This window comes from Trematomus bernacchii, unplaced genomic scaffold, assembly GCF_902827165.1.
Source record: "Trematomus bernacchii unplaced genomic scaffold, fTreBer1.1, whole genome shotgun sequence".
NCBI classification, from domain to species: Eukaryota; Metazoa; Chordata; class Actinopteri; order Perciformes; family Nototheniidae; genus Trematomus; species Trematomus bernacchii.
The window spans coordinates 56-15,931 of record NW_022987707.1 but is presented as its reverse complement, the minus strand read 5'-3'; the positions used below and the strand labels follow the sequence as shown (position 1 = coordinate 15,931).

Here is a 15,876-nt window from a genome sequence, read left to right as displayed (position 1 = left end):
GAAAAATGGAGAGGCGAAGGGTGAAACCATTGTTCTCTATATGTGTATTAATTGAACACAAGTAAAAAACAAAATGACAAAGACGACATTACTTGCCTGGATATTACATTTTTATCCTGTGTAAGATTTGCTTACTCGTGCCCCAGCGGCAGTTTTAGTTTAAGTTAAGTTTCTATTTTATATTTTTGATTAGCCGCTACACAGATATTTTTGCTAAATGCATCAATGTTAAACAAAAAGATGTACATGCATATTCTGACTATATGGTTAAAATAAATTGGTGACTGAAATAGCAATTAGATATAATCCATGTTGTGTGAAAAGCGACAAGAAAAGAAGTGTTTTGATCAGGTCTGCTTTCAGATAAATGAATCCTGGGAATGTTTTTTTGACATTAATCGCTTCAGAAGCCTTCATTGTTGTTCCTCCTGCATCAAACTGGCAAATGTTTTTACGATTTGTTGCCTAGCTGAATATCAGGTATGAGGTGTGGTGTACACGTCATGAGAATAAAAGTCTGTCTCATGACTTACATTCGTCTGAAAAGGATTTTTCATTTCATGTCTGGACACATCACCAGTTTGTAAGCCACAAACAGTCATATGTATCTCCATGGCTACAGGACACGTGAAGTGCATGTAGGACATCTGGTTATTATGTGCAAAGGTAATTTTGTCACCTAGTGGCAATATTATTAGTCAAGGGAATATAAAAGACTACAATTCCCACAGCGCCAGCCTGTTAAGCCCTGAGCCTGTTTTCAGGTTTCAGGCTCGAAAATGACATGCCCAGAACAAATGACTATAACTTCACCTTCTAAAAGGGTTCAATTAATAATCTTTTTTCTCAAAGCAAGGTTACATCTGTGAGTTGGATGTAGAAGTGTCAGAATCAATATAGATGTTTCTGTGTTAGAGTAAATTCAGATGGAACATTGTAAAAAAAGGTAAATTCTTACCTCCGTCCAAAAAAACCCCCATTACTTATAGTGAAAACCACCCTTGAATGATGGGATGGTAGACTAAAAGCTTTAAGAATCCAAACTACAACATATAATAAGTACCCTGTATCAAGATTGAGGCAAAACAAGTTAAATTTGACCTCTTTAGAGAGATTTATAAAAATTAAAATAATATGAAATCTCCGTTTTTTACATAAAAATGCAATGATGGATTATCAGTAATCCTTTCAAAGTGACACAGACACATTGGATTAACCTATGGATTAACCTTCAGCTGCGTTTTTATCATTTTAATGCCATTGAACAAAACTATTGATCAGAATAACAGCTAAGGTGAGACGATTTCCCGTGAATGTTCCGTAATTCACATGTTGTGACGTCTGTGTTTGCTTCCCCTGTCACGAGTTCTGATCGCTCAGTGATGATACTTATACCTATAGCATCTGTGGAATCTCAGCTTTAATTTGATATCTTGTTTTTGCAGTTACGATAAGTAATAAGGGTATTTTTACCTTGAGTTCTGTGGTAAGTGTGTTAGCATTTTTTCGCTCACGGCTCATTTAGACGCTTCTTGTGAGACTTGTGTTTTGTTTCGGTAAAAATGGTTCGTATCGTCAGTTAGCTGAGTTTCTTTCCGTTAAGTGGGTATGACACATTAATAGGTTTTTAAATATTAAGAAGCCCTGAGACACAGTTTCGTGAAAAAACACCCCACTGCCCCCTGTACAGGGGGCTCTAGGGCTTAACAGGTCGTTTTTAAGCGTTAAATTATATTACATAATTTGTAAACAAGGAAAGACGTTTGTTTTTCATTTTATTTGCCTCTTTTGTTTTGATTTGTTAAGGCCTTTTTCTTTGTTGATCACTAACAAATCATCAGAAGCCAGACCAGTCATCAGAAATGTGAGTAAAACGAAATAAATAAAAAGACAACGCGTTATAAATGTCTTGTAAAGTGGCTTCTTCCACCTCCGCCTGTTAGTGAGCGATCAGGTGTATATCAGTATGTAGTGTCTCTACTTTAAAGAGTCCTCTCCTGCTGATGTTCAGGTGTATATCAGTATGTAGTGTCTCTACTTTAAAGAGTCCTCTCCTGCTGATGTTCAGGTGTATATCAGTATGTAGTGTCTCTACTTTAAAGAGTCCTCTCCTGCTGATGTTCAGGTGTATATCAGTATGTAGTGTCTCTACTTTAAAGAGTCCTCTCCTGCTGATGTCCAGGTGTATATCAGTATGTAATGTCTCTACTTTAAAGAGTCCTCTCCTGCTGATGTCCAGGTGTATATCAGTATGTAGTGTCTCTACTTTAAAGAGTCCTCTCCTGCTGATGTTCAGGTGTATATCAGTATGTAGTGTCTCTACTTTAAAGAGTCCTCTCCTGCTGATGTTCAGGTGTATATCAGTATGTAGTGTCTCTACTTTAAAGAGTCCTCTCCTGCTGATGTTCAGGTGTATATCAGTATGTAGTGTCTCTACAAAAGTGAGTGAATAAACTTAAGTTTCTTTCAACTATTGGGTCATCCTCAGTAAAAAATATGTGTTCTTTTCAATCAAAGATTAATCAATACGACATTATAGCTTCATTTTATTATCAAACAGGATCAGTTTATTGAATAATGACATTTTTGTGAGTCCAACAAACCTCATTGGCAGAATATTTTTGGAATAAACGTCACTCTGTGCTTACATTCTTCCACATGTTGATGAAGGACGGAGGACAGTGACTCCCCTCAGAGCCCCGAAACAAAAACAGAGAAGAGACTTTGACTTGTGTCGCATGAAAGTGAGTTTTTGGCATCATGTATTAACTAAAGGGTCAATAACAAAGCACCAATGACTACAACAGCACCTCCTTCCTCCCCTGATGTGTGGGGTCATGTGCATGAGGATGTGTTTGACTTATTAGAGACCACATTGGAAAAATAACACATAAAAAAAGTACCCATTTTCAGGGTCATTGTCCCAACACTTGGCACTACAGTGTTATTATTTTTGAAGCTTTAATAGGGTGGATTTAGTTGAGTCAGCCAGTCTGCGCTCCTATTAAAAACCGATAATGGTGGCCTGTCAGCGGGTTACTGAGCGACAAAGAGCCGCTGGCCATGGCCTACATATTTCTGTTTGTTTAATAATGATAAGAGCGCTCATTAAAGTAGGCCACCTCACCACAGGGAGACAAAGGCAGGTCATTCATTGGTGAAGTAGGGAGAAACCTTTTTTAGGGTGTAAAGGTGACAGTTCATGACCTAAACTCACTTCAACAGTGCAGAATCGTAACAGCTTCAAAAAGATCCAGTCTCAATAGAGTTGTGCAGGAAAGAGTAGTAAAACTCGGAAAAAAAGATCAAGAATTTGACAACTTCCAGTTCCCTCGTCTGGGTGTATTTTTTAAATGTGTTTTTGGTTTTTATCCTGAAAAAAGGTCTGTGCTTACACAAGCTGAAGAGATTCTAACAGAGGTTGCTAACAAAGTTTCTGAATGAGACGACTAAACATTACACCTAACATTAGCCGCCTTTAGCTTAGCGGTGGTGACGTGAAGTCATGTGACCGTGCTGTAGTTCCTTTATAGCCTAACATTAGCTGCCTTTAGCTTAGCGTTTAAAGTCTCTACAGCTAGGTTATGTTAACAGGAAGTGATGAAATGATTTTCTGGAGTCTTTTCTGGGTTTTAGGACTCATTTCTGGAGGTCTGTACCCAACCCACTCTCTTCAGTCTGCATACAAATAACACGCTTTACACTTTGGAAATGCGTCCAATGGATGTGAGTGTTAATGTCTCTTAAAGCTCCTATTGTAGGGGGGTCAAACTCAATTTCATCGCGGGCCACATCAGCATTATGGTTGCACTCAAAGGGCCGGTTGTAACTTTTAGACTATATAAATATACATACATAAATATATATAAAATAATGTATTATATTACATAATTGCCTCTGCATTGGATTATTATCAGATAGGGTAATAACTTCATAATTAACTACGTCTGAAAGCAGATTTCTAGGGCAAATAATTGTAAGTCTCTTCAGTGTGCATGTCACAAAATGAGAAGCATTAAGTCATGTCTCTGATATAAACCGTGAGGCTTCACCCAGGCAGGTGTAAGCCTTCACTAATCATGGCTCATCAGCTGAAGTGAGAACAGGTGTCGTCCAATCAGCTGCAGAGACAAAGACCATCAGGAGAAAGGGAGGCACAGAATGATCGCATGCATCACCAACTGCTCCAGCTCACGGTAAAACCCAAAAGAAATACACAACATCAAACAGACACTGATGAACATTTATATTTGTTAAATAATAATACAAAAACACACATCATCAACACATGACCGCTCTCTACTTCTAAATGCTGTCTGCACATTTCAAACATCCAACGAAGTGAACATAATTACATCTCGACAAACCAGTCTGAACTATTTTCAAACTGATTCTTCACTACCTTCCCACTGTATAACCTGACACAGTTTGGTCCCATTAACACATTGCAAAACACGTTCACCTTATCACACTTCAGAGTCATTTAAGAAAAGAAAACAAGTTAATCATTTAGTTTTTGGGAGAATGGGTGGGATTAAATAAGTGTAGACTTCTTCCAACCCCTTTTCGGATGTGTAATTAGGTAGATCAATTGTTTATATATAATTTGTAAGTCAATAACATTTTTGTTTATCAATTTGATAACTGCTTAAGTTTGTGCAGTATCATAATTCTCTCGTTTCATTTCATATATTTTGTTTTACACGTTCGAAATAAATCAAATCAATGAAAAATGTCCCATGTTTCCCATGCCATAAAATGTCTTTTTCTGACTCTTGGTCCAGTCAAAGTTGTTTTTTACAGACGGGATTTGAACGTGGCATCAGACGAGCTGCTTGCTGTTTTTATCTGGACTCGCCCTTGGGTTTCAGAAAGAACCCATTGTTGAATAAGCAGCTGGTCAATGAGTGACCCAGATCAGACTGAGAAGCTTCTGCGTTGCTCGGTAATGTCCGTGTTTTGCCAGTTTTGTCTGGAAAGCTTGCCAGTCGTCATGGCAACCCTATAGGACGCTGCAGAGTGTTTACAACTGCTGTGAGTGTGACAGAGACGTCAGGACAAGTTAAAGAAAGCTTCACTAGAGGCAGAAAGTTGCATTTACTCAGGTCATGCACTTTATCCACTCTTTGCATGTTCTGTCTGTTTCGGTGCAAATTGCATCTTGTTGTACTACGTGTAATAACAATAAAGTGGAATCTAATCAATGACTTTTAAATTACACAAATAGGAGCCGATCCTAAAAGATACATTTGTTGATTTTAAGTCCAATGATGTGTAAGCAGCACGGTCACATGACTTCACGTCACCACCGCTAAGCTAAAGGTGGCTAACGTTGTGCTATAAAGTAACTACAGCACGGTCACATGACTTCATGACCGCTATGCTAAAGGTGGCTAACGTTGTGCTATAAAGTAACTAGAGCACGGTCACATGACTTCACGTCACCACCGCTAAGCTAAAGGTGGCTAATCTTGTGCTATAAAGTAACTACAGCACGGTCACATGACTTCATGACCGCTAAGCTAAAGGTGGCTAATGTTGTGCTATAAAGGAACTACAGCACGGTCACATGACGTCATGACCGCTAAGCTAAAGTTGGCTAACGTTGTGCTATAAAGTAACTACAGCACGGTCACATGACTTCATGACCGCTATGCTAAAGGTGGCTAACGTTGTGCTATAAAGTAACTACAGCACGGTCACATGACGTCATGACCGCTAAGCTAAAGTTGGCTAACGTTGTGCTATAAAGTAACTACAGCACGGTCACATGACTTCATGACCGCTATGCTAAAGGTGGCTAACGTTGTGCTATAAAGTAACTACAGCACGGTCACATGACTTCACGTCACCACCGCTAAGCTAAAGGTGGCTAACGTTGTGCTATAAAGTAACTACAGCACGGTCACATGACTTCACCTCACCACCGCTAAGCTAAAGTTGGCTAACGTTGTGCTATAAAGTAACTACAGCACGGTCACATGACTTCATGACCGCTAAGCTAAAGGTGGCTAACGTTTGGCGTGATGATGTTTAATCGTCTCATCAAATCAATGGACACTTATTAGCAACTGACGTTTGGACAGGAAGTGCAACAATGCAGTAAGTCATTTCTGGGTTTTAAGACTCATCCCTGCACCACATCTGAAACAACAACATGTCAACACAGACGACAGCCATGATACAACACAAACAACAACATTACCAGAACAAACACTGAACCGTCAGTCAGCCTCTCGGGTTGAACATCACAACATTTAAAACACAATGAAAACGTTCTGCTGCGGCCTTTTGTTACTTAAACAGGCAGCAATGTCAACAAAAACAATACAACAACGTAAGGCATCTCATGATTCTCCCAGCAAAGCTTGATATCCTGACAGTGAGCTGCACACAAAGCTAAATTATATAAAACGCCGTGCCTTCATACACATATTTACAGCATCGCTAAAGCAGGAAATATTACAACTCAAATCCAGAAATATATTCATGTGTTTTAGTGACAATATTTACGTCTGTATTTGATTTCTTTACCTCACACCTTGATGCAGAGTGGACTCTATTTATTATACATATTATTGTTATTCGTTTTAAAATAAAATTGATAATAATATTACGAAAATATTATTATTATTATTATTGATCAAAAGTTAATAAAAAAAAAAATAGTAAAAATAATAATACAAATTATTATTCATAAAAAATAAAAATGTACTTTTTAAAACATAATGATATTAATAATAAAATAAAAATACTGTTATTATCAATTTAAATAATAGTAATAATAATATTTACCTGAGCAAACTAGCGACCTAGTATCATTTAAAAGGCTGTTGACTCACACACTGTATATTTATGTGTTTCAATGGTATGGGAACAGAAATATGAAATACCTATTTTTTTAATGTAGAGTTTCTGCAAGGCTGACAAAGAAAGAGTGACATCTCTTTAATCTGAAAAATAAAAAACTACAACGTCAGTGTTGTTTTGTAATAATGTCCATGTGCAAATAAAATACATTTTCGTGTGTGTGTGTGTAGATGTTGCAACGGGAACCACCTTATCTGCTGCAACACGGACACATAAAACACACACACACACACACACACACACACTGCATTACAGCCCATAATAATAATAATGTCTGACAATAAAAAGCACGCATTGTAAAACGCCACAATCTGATCCACCAGTGTGTGTGTGTGGGTGTGTGTGTGTCTGTGTGTGTGTGTGTGTGTGTGTGTGTGTGTGTGTGTGTGTGTGTGTGTGTGTGTGTGTGTCACTCCAGGCCGAAGCCCTCAGCGTTGGAGATGGCGATGGTCAGTTTGTGTTTGAGCTCCTTCCTGTTTCTGTACGGAGGGAGGCAGATCTGATTGAAACACGTGTGAGAGATTGGCAGCCTGGGGGGGGGGGGGGGACAGGACAGTAAGAACAGTGGTTTTAAAATCAAATAATATCAACGTCAATATGTCTTCAAACATTTACCAGTCAAAGTTTACCAGTAATATATAACAACTGTTAAAAACCTCAAGTTAGTAAGTTAGCAAGTTTTCTTAGTCTGTCATTAAGTTAGTTAATGACATTTGAAGAGTCCTCCTCTCAGGGATGAAACCTACCAGTCAGTGGGAACGTCGATCTTGGAGATTTTGAAGTTGAGATCGGCCATTCCTCCGACGGGCACGCGGTCACTTCCTGTGGCGAAGTGGAGCATCTTCTTCTGCAGCTCCAGAGGAAACGACAGCACCACGTCCCAGAAACACCTGGGAAACACGACATGAGGTAAGGTAAGGTATGTTTGTTTATAAAGCACATTTTCAGACACAGAGGCAATTCAAAGTGCTTTACATCAACATTAACACTTAGTAAGAAGACAACAGAAAGACAATAAATAATCACAATGGAACAGATTCATATAAACCATGCATACAAGAGATATTTTAAAAACAACATTGTAAATACGGTAGGTGCTAAAACAAGTTAAAAGACTTCTAGGTGGGCAGCTGAAAAAGTCATGTTTTTTAGCCTACATTTAAAATAACTCAGCGTTGGTGAAGACCTCAGGTTTTCGGAGGAAGTTTGTTCTATTTTGAGAGATGAGTTCTGTAGGGATTTTCTGTATTTTTGTTTCTTTGTTTCTAGAATAATGACTGGTCTGAGACACACACACAGACAGACAGACACATAGACAGACAGACAGACAGACAGACAGACAGACAGACAGACAGACCCACAGACAGACAGACACATAGACAGACAGACAGACAGACAGACAGACAGACAGACAGACAGACAGACAGACAGACAGGACAGACAGACAACAGACAGGACATACGACAGACAGACAGACAGACAGACAGACAGACGAACAGACAGAACAGACAGACAGACAGACAGACAGACAGACAGACAGACAGACAGACAGACAGACAGACAGACAGACAGACAGACAGACAGACAGACAGACAGACAGACAGACAGACAGACAGACAGACAGACAGACAGACAGACAGACAGTGTTGTGTAACAGCTACACTATTATGATCTGTCTGAGGATACTAAGTGCTGGCTCTCCTCCCTGCTGCTGTGTGTGTGAGAGAGAGAGTGAGTGAGTGAGAGTTATTACAAAATGAATGCCTGCGAGCAAACGTGCATGTTAAACTCAGAGCAGACATCAGTCACTAACGAGAAACACACCTTCATTTAGTTGGAATGCTGTTAACAGCAATATTCTTATTATTCCGCCCGTTATTTTGCCGGTCTTCTTCTCCCGCATTGAACATCGCAGAAACTCCGTTCGAACATCAAAACGTTCAGCTCGGTCGGGAATCGATGGCTATTACTTTTCTCATTCATAACTTTCATAATTCCAGAGATACATCCCATAATTCATCACATTTTTAACCATTGAAGTCAATGGAGAAAATCTTCACACTTCAACAAATCTTGATGCGACTGTCAACTGCTAACTGTTCATGCATACTTTCACTCAGAAACCTCATTCCAACTTTAAAATGTTACACATCTTTCTGACATTATTCGTGTAACACAACTTTTAAATCTGATTCTTACTTTTAGAGATATTAAACATGTTCAGACCTTGGTAAAGAGGCTTTCTTCAGATTTGAACATTAACTAGAGGTGCGTGATGTCACAGCTAGAGTGGAGGGAAATCTTGAAATTTGACTTCATATATTTTTTTAACTGCCATAATTCCAAACCCTACATTCCTGAGACATAATCCTTCATGATAAACGTAGGAAACATCTCGTAGCTTGAAAAATGACAAATGATTAAGCAAAAAATAATTAAACAAAATGCATCTTGGAGGGCATGAAGTGACAAAACGTTCAACATGTCCCATTAAACCCATTGTAATTTCAGGCAGATATTTCCTCACAGTAGCAGCCGCACACCTTTAGTTAATCTGCCAAAAAGGCCACATTATTGACCCGAAAGTACACAAAAAAGCACACTTCAGATACTCAAGGTCCTTGAGATGCTTCACGCTTTGAAATTTCACACCGATATCTGTTACGGTTCTTCAACAAAACGTTCACATGTAAGAGGTTTATCTCTCATTCAGAACAATGGAAACCTTTGATCTCTGGACACCTCGTTAGCTCAAATATAAACACCTGTGTCATGGAACACGATGATGTCATCACTCCAACTGACATGCTCAGAGCAGCAGACTTCAGATAATGGTTAATAATGGTCCTGCCCTCAACAGCTCTACGTAAATTATGGGGTGTCATCATATGCCGTTTCCATGGAAACGCATCCATGGAAGATCAAGAAGGCGATCAAGAGAAGAGAGAGAGGGCGATAGAAGAGTGAGAGGGTGATCAAGAGAAGAGAGAGAGGGCGATCAAGAGAAGAGAGAGAGGGTGATAGAAGAGTGAGAGGGTGATCAAGAGAAGAGAGAGAGGGCGATCAAGAGAAGAGAGAGAGGGCGATAGAAGAGTGAGAGGGTGATCAAGAGAAGAGAGAGAGGGCGATAGAAGAGTGAGAGGGTGATCAAGAGAAGAGAGAGAGGGCGATCAAGAGAAGAGAGAGAGGGCGAGCAAGAGAAGAGAGAGAGAAGAGAGAGAAGAGAAGAGAGAGAGTCAAACTAAAGTGGAGACATGGCAGAAACCCTACAGTGAAGTGTTTCTCCTGTGAGAGGGCGATCAAGAGAAGAGAGAGGAGGGCGATCAAGAAAGAGAGAGAGGGGCGATCAAGAGAAGAGAGAAGAGGGCGATCAAGAGAAGAGAGAGAGGGCGATAGAAGAGTGAGAGGGCGATCAAGAGAAGAGAGAGTAGGGCGATCAAGAGAAGAGAGAGGGCGATCAAGAGAAGAGAGAGGAGGGCGAGTAAGAGAAGAGAGAGAGAAGAGAGAGAGGGCGATCAAGAGAAGAGAGAGGGAGATCAAGAGAAGAGAGAGAGTAATGTAACCTTCTAGTGTAATGTATAACTCCTATGAAAATGTTCAGAAAGTGCTCAAACTTCACATGTGTGCTAACAGTCCAGCCGTGAAGACATCTACGGGACAGTTTTGAGATTTCTTCAAATGCCGTTGGCATGGCAACACAATGCTCACCATGAAACACGGTTTTCTCATAACTTCAGTGAAAATGCTCCAAACGGACCAAAACTTCATAGGTTTGTTAACGATGCAGCCATCAACACATCTAAGCGTATTATGGGATGTCATCAAATGCCGTTGGCATGGCGACAGATCATTCGCCATCAAGTTAGTTCAAAAGTTTGCAGTTCAAATATTCTGCTGCTTTTCCAAGCCTTTTTACTTTCTTTTCTTCACTCATCACACAGTCAAGCCCCCAGTGTTCATGTATCATTTCAATCTAAATTCTTCACTTTCTTCTTACACATTACATTTCAGCATAGCAGTTTTAGCGTCAGCTTTTCAGCATAAAGCATTCCCACTAGCAATTCTTCAGGAATTGCATTCTCTAGTTTTATTTAATATTCCAAACAAACCAATGCAAGAACTGAAATACTGATCTGAATACTTTATTAAACAAATGGGTTGTTACTGTTACATTATCAGATAATATAGACAACTAACTTATTTATTTACTTACTACATTACTTACTTACCTACTAAATAACTAACCTACCTACCTATTTACTTACTAACTAATTAACCAACCAACCAACTAACTAACTAACTTAATAATTAACCAACTAACTAACTAACTAGTAATACTTTAATACTTTAGTAATACTGGTTATTAAAGGGAACATGAGGTTGGTTTTAGTTATAATGTTATTATAGGAAACATGCTGTGGTTTGTGCATTACGAGTGTACTTCCTGTTCAGTGACAGTAAACAGGAAGTGGGCTTCTCACCGTACGGTGGAGTCAGTCTTGCTGTATCCTTCGTACTGAGCAGCTTTCTGCAGAGCAATCATCTCCAGATCTGGACTGCCACACACCAACATCTCCACCTCCTCTGGGCGCAAGAGCTGAGGAGAGAGCAGGAAGATATTAACACACACTACTGACACACACGATATAATGTAAAGAACACACACTACTGACACACACGATATAATGTGAAGAACACACACTACTGACACACACCAACATCTCCACCTCCTCTGGAGTAGTACTGACACACCTGATAGGCTTCATGTGAAGTACATTCAATAATTTAGTCATCACACTCAATATACCTCAAATGCCACAACGCACTCAGAGTCTGTTTTTAAATCAACTGCAAAATGTTTTAGTAAGTAAGTAAGTAAACAAGTAAGAAAGTAAACAAGTAAGAAAGTAAACAAGTAAGTCAGTAAATAATTAAATCAGTAAACAAGTAAGAAAGTAGGTAAATAAGTACTGTAATGAAGTAAGTAATGAAGTAGTACTGTAAATAAGTAAGTGCTCAAATAAGTAAGTATGTAAGTAAGGACACAAGTAAATAAGTCAGGACACAAGTAAGATAGTAAGTTATTAAGTAAGTAATGTAAGTACACAAGTAAATAAGTAAGTAAGTAAACAAGTAAGTCAGTACTGTTAATAAGTAAGTAAGTAATTAGTACTACAAATAGGTAAGTACTCAAATAACTAAGTAAGTAAACAAGTAGGCAAGTAATGGCGCATTTCCACCATGGCGCGGAGCGCGGTTTAAGCGTGCCGTGTCGTGCCGTGCCCGTTTTTGGTTGCGCTTCCACTAGGGCCTAGTTACGACCCGGCCCGGCCCGGGGCCACTTTTTCACCTTTTTTTCTGGCCCGACAAAATTGTGGTTTCTATCGGGGCCAACAAACAGGGCTGAGTCGGGCTGAGTATGCTAAACTAGAGAGAGGATCGCTGGCAAGGGGGCTACAACTACAACAAGATGGACATATTTGACCGTGATTTAATTGTAATACACGTTTCAAAATGATGCCGAAGTAACAACATACTGATACCGGTTAGTAAAAACCATGAACTAATGCTTTGACAAGTCTGCAGACAGACGGCAGGAGAAACACCTTTTAAAATGCGTGTTCTCTAGATGGAGATTGGCTAAGCTAACGCAGTATATGCTCCGAACCGTCCACACTCACAACAACGGCCTATACAGACATAAATAAAGCAGCGCCTGTATTCACCATGACACAGGCAGTCTGTGGTTTGTACTTGTTTAACTTCTGTCTAGTTTCTGAACAGATATGAGGAGCTGTGAGCTCTGAGTGCTAACAGCTAACGGCTGTGTTGTTTGTCTGGGGTTCTCATTGAAGATGACGTCACGGCTCCGCCTACACTGCGTTACTATAGTAACTACCCCAGTTCCTAAACTGTAATGGAAGCGCAGCATGAAGTGAGCCGGCCCTGTTAAGGCCCAACGCGGCCAAGCAGTACCGAGCGTGGCCGAGGCCGACCGTGTGGTGGAAATGCGCCATAAGTATGTAATTAAGTAAGTACACAAGTAAAGAAGTAAGTAACTAAGTCAGGACACAACTAAGATAGTAAGGTATTAAGTAAGTATGTACTGTGAGTAAGTACACAAGTAAAAAAGTAAGTAAGTAGATACGTAAACAAGTAGGTATGTATTGTAAACAAGTAGGTATGTACTGTAAATAAGTAGGTATATAAACAAGTAGGTATGTATTGTAAACAAGTAGGTATGTACTGTAAATAAGTAGGTATATAAACAAGTAGGTAAGACAGTATCGAACTCTAAGTACAAAAGTAAATAAGTAAGTAACTAAGTCAGGACACGAGTAAGATAGTAAGTTATTAAATAAGTAAGTACTGTGAGTAAGTAGTAAATAATTAAGTAAACAGGTTAGTAAGTGCTGCAAATAAGTAAATAACCAGATACAGAGAGAACGCAACGTCTGCCTTTAGTAACTTCCACCAAAACACCACAAACGCAACATCCCATAAACACACATGGTGTAAGAGACACGCAGCCAGTAAGTGAGGCAACAGGAAGCTGAGCATCGTCACTGCAGCTGAGAGCAGAACGAGTCAGGGAGGAAGACGTGAAGTGAGTTCTAATTTAGTGACAGCTTCTTATTTACAACTAAGAGAAGTGACATTACAGATGATAAGAACCAGACAACAAACAACAACATGAAAACACAGGAGGAATGTGAGTCACACCAACAGAGATCATCATAAAAGCAGATTAAAAAACATGTAATGTTCGGGTCCGACACACACGTACACACACACACACACACACACACACACACACACACACACACACACACGTACACACACCGCCTAAAACTGGTAAACACACCCCCTATTATTAAACCACAGCCTGCCTGATCATGTCCTGAAACGTCACACAATGTGGACGTGACTGAAGGCACACACACACACACACACACACACACACACACACACACACACACACACACACACACACACACACACACACACACACACACACACACACACACACACACACACACACACACACACACACACACACACACACACACACACACACACACACACACACACACACACACACACACCAACAATCTCCTGTATGGATCGCTCTGAACTCGACTGTTAATGTGACCTGAGACAATATGGGCCAGGAGCCAAAGGTCAGAGGTCACAGTGTACAATAACAGTGCTATTGTTCTCATAACTCTCTTAACCTTTGCAGACCATTTGCATGCACTATACAACACACTATAAGAGAAAGACCACTATAGAAAGCAGAATAGGGTCTCTTTAACACCGTTTTTCATTCAGAATCTTTTGGCATTCAGTAATAAATGCTCTGACTTAATCAAAATGTTTTAGATTAGATGCAATGACGTCTGTTAAAGTCATCATTAAATTGATAAATTAACCAGATTTACTGTCTTTCTCTACTCTTAATCTACTAACGCAACAATACTCTCACTCAATCTGTGAGTGATAGGAGCGAGGACTCATGTCTGTAAACATCTCTGTGCATTTTGATTAAATAGTATTGCAATATGTTGTCTTTTGATTCTGTAGCATTACTCAGAAGCACTTTGAAATAAACGTCAGGGTATGCACTTTACCCTTTTTTCACTTGGAGTCCCTGCAAGGACTTTTATTTCAAATGATTTACTCATAATGGCAAAAGTTAATTACATTTGTATCCAAATTGCTAATCTAGCAGTGCTTTAATGTTCAATGTTAACAGAATACATAATGCAAAGAAAAACGTTTTGTGACTCAGATTTAGTGCACATGCTGCTGTTGACCTACTTACTGCCTCTGCACACAATGTGGACATCGTACTTCTTCATAACGTTGCACCTTGACCTTTAAACCTCGTGCTCATGTATCCTCCTGTGCAAAGGATTGTGGGTGAGAATAGAGGGAACAGCTTGCATTCTGCTCAATGCACCCGGAAGCAGCCGGACATCCTGGTATTTTTGGCAAACTGTGTTTTGGGACTTACTTAATCTTTCTCTGCTGACGCACTCCATGACCTTACATGACTGGTGCAGCTTCTTGTGAACATTTACAAACAGCTACTGATATATTCAAGATTCAAGGTTTTATTATCATGTGCACATTAGCTACAGTGTAGATATGACAAACTGAAGTCACCGGCTCCTCCAACAGAGCAACATGAATATAGATATCTATCATAAGCTACAATCAGAGTGATATTATACAGAGACGTCCAACAGAGACAAGTTCTCCTTTCTGGTTGATAAGTGCAGCCATCACAATCTAAAACTGAACGTGTGTAAAACTATATCAACTAAGGACATTGTGGTATACCATCCCATTGGACTTCTTTGCCCTCCCCTCAAATAAAATGTGTTTTACGATTATTATTTCTTTGAATTGTGCACTTTTATGCTACAATCTATATGGTGTTTACGGAGGCCCTTATTGGACAAAAAGTTAAAATTGTGCACACGTGAAACTTTTTGTGAGCATGCAACCTTTTCTCGTGCGCACAAGAACGTATCCAAACCTACTATGTAAACCTACGGAAGAGGATTAGGGCCAGATGTCAAAAAGAATTAGGAGATCTGCCCAAAAGTTACGTTTTTTTGAGTACCGAGAAAAAAGTCAGAATTTTGAGGAAAAAAACCATCAGAACATTTTTTTATTCAGATTTCTTTCTCAGAACTCAAACATTTGAATCACTTTTGGAGAGATTTCAAAAAGAAATTCCCATGTGGCTTTAATCCTCTTCCGTATATAAGCCTTTTTAAATTCTAACATCAGGTAAAAGAATACCCATTAGGAAAAAACAACACCTTCTGTCTGTGTTAGTTTTACATTAATAACCGCCTCGCTGCACATTATCCCATCTATTATGTAAAACGATTTCTACTGTTCCATTATTTTTCAACACACACACACACACACACACACACACACACACACACACACACACACACACACACACACACACACACACACCACACA

General features: G+C 39.4%; 1 protein-coding gene across 1 annotated transcript; it reads right to left on the bottom strand.

The window, feature by feature from the left end:
* Positions 1–6,720: 6,720 nt before the first annotated feature.
* On the bottom strand, positions 6,721–11,467 carry LOC117490892 (probable E3 ubiquitin-protein ligase HECTD2; the record flags this gene model as incomplete). Its single annotated transcript, XM_034140672.1, is given in 3 exon segments — positions 6,721–7,400; positions 7,617–7,760; positions 11,352–11,467. Coding segments are annotated over 3 exon segments (381 nt in total), but the record flags the coding sequence as incomplete, so codon positions are not given.
* Positions 11,468–15,876: the final 4,409 nt, after the last annotated feature.